At 47.1% G+C, this 6585-nt stretch overlaps 1 protein-coding gene across 1 annotated transcript; it reads right to left on the reverse strand.

The window, feature by feature from the left end:
- Positions 1-5437: 5437 nt before the first annotated feature.
- Positions 5438-6373, reverse strand: LOC130143459 (olfactory receptor 14C36-like). Its single transcript, XM_056326145.1, has one exon. The coding sequence runs from the start codon at positions 6371-6373 to the stop codon at positions 5438-5440; it is 936 nt and encodes a 311-aa protein (XP_056182120.1).
- Between the last annotated feature and the right edge of the window lie 212 nt (positions 6374-6585).

Genomic DNA, 6585 nt, shown 5'->3' on the forward strand with positions numbered 1-6585 from the left:
ATGGTGCCAAGTGGAAGTAACAGTTTGCTGTTAATTGATGAGTGTAAAACTTACTTAAAGTGTCCTTTGTTTGTAGTTAACCAAATAGGGATTGCATGGTATGTAATGCTTATCTTAAGGAACCAAACTGTTTAAAGCACGCGATCTCTGATAACATAAATAAACTCGTGCTTCTGTACAATAAGTCGGCATTTGCTAGCATCAAACAGCATCCCGTCTATCCATTGCAGCAACCTGGTGACCCCGACGTGATGGGTTTATGAACCGCCAGGCTGAGCGGCAGGCTGCAAGTCCCACAGAACGTTGAATGAGCTGCTGAAAGGAAGCAGGAACCGGCAACTGAAGTCCCTCTGGAACTGAGAGGTGAGCTGTGGGAAACATGGGAATCAAGTGTCTTCCCCTATGAGGGATGTATATGGACTCATAAAGGGTCTTCTAGTCAGATCCGGGAGCCCATGCCTCAATCTCCTCAAATGGTGACCCCTATGGTGGTGTTCCCAAGCCTTGGAAGAATAAGGACGGAACTGGTCTGTACAAAAAGACAGCTTGTGGAAGAGGGCTGCGGTCTGGAGGAGATGTCTTGGCTGAACGATCGTCTTGCTGGCTGGACCAGGCAGACAACCTAAACCCTGAGGATAACACCTGTATGCATCGAGACAGGTGAGCAGCCAAAAAACTTTAGAGACTTTCAAAGAAATGAAAGTGTTCAGCAGAAAATTGTATGATGCTGCCGCAGAGGGGGACTCTGCATCGGGAATGCATTTAGCACCTTGGTGGCAAATTCCAACTACTCTTTGCCAAGTATGGACTAATTCTACTAACGGAGCCAGACCACAGGAAGCTGTAAATTCCACCGACAGCAAGACTCTTCTCAACACACCGTCAGCGATGGCGATTCTGTCCACACCTCCTCTGCCCCCAAAGCTCCTGTCACTGATTGCAGCGACCCTCACAACACAGGACCAAGCGCAGGAACAGGACAACTCGGACAATGATGCCATTGACACTGATAAACCTTTTGATCCAGGTCCTATAGATCTGGACAAGGAATTAGACCTTCCCCCCTCCACCCCCCACCGCCTCTCCCGATTTATTGACTGTACTTTCGGGGAGGGTGAAAGAGGGTCTGAGGGATTGGTCGCAGGAATGCAAGTGGGAAGTGCTTAAGCGAGGGGTTTTGGAAGTCGCTAGGGCATGTTCAGTATTTTGTCAGATAAAGCAACCTCGAGAGTGGCAGCCTGTGCAATACGAGGCTGTTAAAGGGTTAAAGCAGTGGGGGAAGGGAGGATTCATAATACCTTTGCCATGTCCCTTCTTGAAGTGACGGCAGAGCCTTATACACTCACACTGCATGACTGGAAGTCATTGCTTTGTATGGTACTAACTCTGACACAGTTTATGATGGGGTTATCTGATTTTTGTGAGCTACCTGTAGTGGCCTTGATTGAAAACCTTAATTGGGGAATTGCTGTTAACTGTGAGCAGCTGGCTGGAGAAAATAGTTGTGCTGATTCTGTGACCCAGGCAAGGTATCCCAGGGACAACTATTTGCAGATGAAGGAGATGGCTATTAAGGCAGTCAGGATGGGGGAGTCTGGGCGAGCCTCTAGCGAGTCACTCGCCACAGTCTTGCAGGGTCCTAAAGAGTCATGTACTAACTTTATTGATCGGCTTCAGAATATTTTGCAACAAGTCGAGCATGAGGAAGCTCAAGGGTTGCTTTTTTAAACAACCAGCTATGATAATGCCAATGAAAATTGTAAATGGCAACTTTCACAATCACAACGCCAACATGTGTCAAAATGATTATAACGCAGAACTCACAGCTGACTGTAACTCTCAGGTTGTGCTCTGCAATGCAGCATAACACATTTTTTTGCTTCTCTAATCTCTTCTGTAGAATAGTACACACTCTTAACTTGCTTAGTAAATTAGGCTGCTAGCTTGCTAAAAAAAGTAATACCACAAATACTATTCTTTTTTTTTCTTTTTTTTTTTTCTGGCTTCTTAACAGATGTTGATTCTGTCCATCATATCTTGCTACAGAACCGAGTTGCTATTAAATTTTAGTATTAAAACAGGGACACGAGTGTGAAGACTTTGATAGGATGTGCTATGTGAATCTGAGTGACCACTCTGAATCAATCCACAAAAGCATACAAAACTTAAAAGCCTTAAACAAAAATCTGCAGCAGAGCCAGGGGCGGGATGCCGTTGGTCTCTTCTCGTGGCTGGGAAACTTTGGGCCATGGATCAAAAGTATTACAGGATTTATTATAATTATCTTTAACCACCTTATTGATGTTTGCCTTAAAACTCCCATACCTTTTTTTCCTGTATTCAGTGTTTAGTTGATTGTAACATAAATCAGGTCATGGTCACCCAGCTACACACACCCTTTGCCTCTTTGGAATTAACAAGCAAAAAAGAGGAGGATAGAGAATGTCTGGAGAGAGATATAGGAGAGGAAGCTGGAGAATATTTGACCTAACAAGAGATGAGAGAACAGCTGGGTATTGTGAAGGAGAGTAGGAAAGATTCAGCGGTTCTTCTCTTATCCAGAGTAACAGCAAGGAAAGCATTAAAGAGTTAAATCACCTTGTCTGGTAGGCAGTTAAGAATGTGAGTCAAATTTGCCACTATGACATACAAAACAGAGCAACTATTGGCTTTTGTTGTTGGCTCAAGGACATGGCTGTGAGGATTTTGATGGTACATGCTGTGTGGATTTTAGGCGCCCCACTGCAGCAACATGTTATCAAAATCTGAGGAAATGTCAGCCTTTTTGGCATCCATTCACTCAATGTGCAGTATTGTTTGTTTGCTATTGCCTTGGTTGCTGTCATGTTTGCAAGGGCCCCGCAGAACACGGCAAACCTGGTACTAGCTGTTCAAAAACAAAAAGGGGGAATTGTAGAATTGTACAGAACAGAGACAGTGGTTTGTTTTGACATAGATAAAGTGCAGCTTTGGCCTTGCTTTGACAATGTGCAGCTGAAATCCTGCAGCAAAGAGTTAAATAACTTTGAGGGAGTATGAGAAGAAACTAGGATGAGACAGAACAAGGAGGAATGTGATGTCACCTGTAGAAGATAAGGAATCAGCACGAACAGTAGAGAGTAGCCTGTAGTGAACATCGTTAAGGAATGTGTTGTATGAATTTGTCTGATCACTCAAAAAGCATAGCTCAGAAATTAGCAGCACTGCGCAAGAATATGAAGCATGTTACTGAAGGACATGATCCTTTTTCTGACTGGCTTTCAAGCCTTGGGTTAGGGGGCTGGTTACAAACCATAATCAAAGGAGCATTGATGGTATTGACAGTATTGTTGGTTGTAGTATTATGTGTTCCTTGTTTGTTTCAACGCTTACAAGGAGTGATGAGTAACTTGATCGAATGCATGTTTAAAACAAACGGGATTTGGATTGCTCAAAAACAAGAAGGGGGAGATGTAGGAGGGGGCCTGGAAATCAGGACCATAAGTAACAATCAGTTAGCTGAAAGGAACGTGCTCCAGCTTGTAGGCCACAAACCCTGGGAGGATAAGGAGGGTGAATAGATGACAACCAACAAGATGAGTCAGGCCGAGAAAAGGTAAGGAGATGAGGAACAGATGGAGCCAGGGAGAAGTAACACTTTGTTGTTAATTGATGAGTGTAAAAACTTACTTAAAGTGTCCTTTGTTTGTAGTTAACCAAACAGGGATTGCCTAGTATGTAATGCTTAGCTTAAGGAACCAATCTGTTTAAAGCACGCGGCCTCTGGTAACATATATAAACTCATGATTGTATACAATAAATCAACATTTGCTTGCATCAAGCAGTGTCCTGTCTCTCCATCGCAGCACCCTTGCACCTCTCAGGGTGTTGGTGTGTAGATGAATTGGGAACAATGGAGTAATTTGGCCCTTGGAGAAACTGTCAGGGGAATGGTCTTTATGTTTCAGTCCTGGTTTCTCAAAATCCATGTATTTTTTAATTGGCAATAAATTAAATTGAATTTTAATATGACACATTTTGGCCATGACCCATGAACATTGCTGGTATAATTTCTGCTTTTTTCCTGTTGAGTCAGGGGAGCGGATGAGCAGCTGCGGGGCTGGCTGGGTGCTGGCCATGGTTAACCCTCCACAGGACCACATCAGGACTGCTGAGCCCACAATGGGGCTCCCCCGCACAAGAAAGACCCTGCCAGAATGGGGCAAGTCCTGCAGAAGCCAGAAGGATGGTTGGGACCTGGATCATGTTATGGACGAGGAGAGGCTGAGAAACTGGGTTTTATTTGAGATAACATCGAGAGTGAAAGACTGGACCCAGGCCAGTTGGTGGGATTACTACAGTCAGTGGTTTACTATTTGTCAAAGCAAAGCCGGGAGGACATGATCTGGCTGGAGGTGTCTGACCACAGCCTTGGCTGAGCGGCCAACTGTGGCAAGAGCTATGGGACTTGCGTGTAACCAGTGACAGGAGGAAAGTGGCTCCATTTACATTTAGAGTTGCAATGGAGTTGGGTATCACTGAGCCACTAAGGATGACAGAGCTGACCATGCAGCAAATGTTCCTCGTAGCGACTGGGGTGTACAACAAGCAAAGGAAACGACTGATGCTTAGGACATCTTGGGGCACCTGGGGCAGCTTCCCCTGGGTATCCAGGGAACATGGCACTGAGCAGAGCCCTGTGTCCTGTGGATAACTGGCTAGCTGAAAAGGGTCACATAGACATAGTCCAGCTGGCTGGACAAAAATGCACATCGCTCTCAGCTTATCTGAAGTAAAGCAAAATACACTGTCTTTGGCTGTCCTTGTTACACAATAACAGGAAGATTTGGGTGGGAAAAGAATGTTGCAGGTGGGAACAGATAACTACAGAAGAGAAACTAGGGGCGGACTTGGTATTTAGGCAACTAACCAATAATGAGCTTAACTTTTGTAATGTGTATGAGCTAATTATAAGAAGGCATAAAAGGTGACTGTAAGAGACAATAAACGAAGTCTGCTGATCACTCATATTGAGTGACTGTGTCTTCCCTCCGTTGTGACAGTGTCCCACCCGATCACTGCCTTGCTTCCTTCACCGTGACCAAAGGATTTGCACCAGGAAACCCTGCCGCGTGCCCCCACCCTGTTATTTGCCCCAACTTTGCACACTCACACAGCTGAGCTCTACACTGGTGCTTTACTCTCCTGGGAAGTTGATAGATGTCTCCACTACACAAGCCCCTTAAATTACAGAGATGTGACACAGGAGTCCAGTTGAGCCATCCTGGATGCAAACGTACAAAAGCCAGGCTGGTCAGGCAGGCTGGGTTCATGCTATTGAGAAAGTGGAGTGCATGCAAACATTCTAGGAGAAACACAATTGTGACATTAAAAGCGCTAAATGCACAGGATGTTCCAGAGATGACCAGGAAATGCCTTGTGAGGAGATTCAGGCAGTTCAGTGCTGCTGAGAGACACCTGACTGCATCAGCTTCTTCAGTGCGTCCTTCAGCTCCTGGTTCCTCATGCTGTAGATGAGGGGGTTCACTGCTGGAGGCACCACCGAGTACAGAACTGCCACCACCAGGTCCAGGGATGGGGAGGAGATGGAGCGGGGTTTCAGGTAGGCAGACGTGGCAGTGCTGACAAAGAGGGAGACCACGGCCAGGTGAGGGAGGCACGTGGAAAAGGCTTTGTGCCGTCCCTGCTCAGAGGGGATCCTCAGCACAGCCCTGAAGATCTGCACATAGGACAGAACAATGAAAACAAAACAGCCAAAGAATAAAGAGGCACCAGCCACAATAAGCCCCACTTCCCTGAGGTAGGTGTGTGAGCAGGAGAGCTTGAGGATCTGTGGGATTTCACAGAAGACCTGTCCCAGGGCATTGCCTTGGCAGAGCGGCAGTGACAGTGTATTGGCCGTGTGCAGCGCAGCACAGAGAAACCCACTGGCCCAGGCAGCTGCTGCCATGTGGACACAAGCTCTGCTGCCCAGCAGGGTCCCGTAGTGCAGGGGCTGGCAGATGGCCACGTAGCGGTCATAGGCCATGACGGTGAGGAGAGAACACTCTGCTGAAAGGAAAAAGACAATCAGGAAGAGCTGTGCAGCACATCCTGGGTAGGAGATGTCCCTGGTGTCCCAGAGGGAGTTGGCCATGGCTTTGGGGACAGTGGTGGAGATGGAGCCTAGGTCGAGGAGGGAGAGGTTGAGGAGGAACAAGTACATGGGTGTGCGCAGGTGGTGGTCGCACACTATGGTGGTGATGATGAGGCCATTGGCCATGAGGGCAGCCAGGTAGATGCCCAGGGAGAGCCAGAAGTGCAAGAGCTGCAGCTCCTGCGTGTCTGCCAATGCCAGGAGGAGGAACTGGGTGATGGAGCTGCTGTTGGACATGTGCTGCCTCTGGGCATATGGTCCTGTCACAGGAGAAAAAGACAGTGATAATTTAGGGGAGACTTCTGCAAGCAAAATCAAAGCCATTTCCCACAGACCATCCCCCCGTCACACACAGACATCCCTCTCTTTTCTCGGAGACCTTCCTGCAGCTGTGTGGCTGCAGCCCTGCTTGGTGCTGGCCGTGTGGGTGATGAAGAGCAGGGCATCTG

This window comes from Falco biarmicus, unplaced genomic scaffold (genome assembly GCF_023638135.1).
Source record: "Falco biarmicus isolate bFalBia1 unplaced genomic scaffold, bFalBia1.pri scaffold_30, whole genome shotgun sequence".
NCBI classification, from domain to species: domain Eukaryota; kingdom Metazoa; phylum Chordata; class Aves; order Falconiformes; family Falconidae; genus Falco; species Falco biarmicus.

Coding starts and splice junctions, on each gene's coding strand:
- LOC130143459 (XM_056326145.1), bottom strand. CDS start 6,373: ATGTCCAACAGCAGCTCCATCACCCAGTTCCTCCTCCTGGCATTGGCA.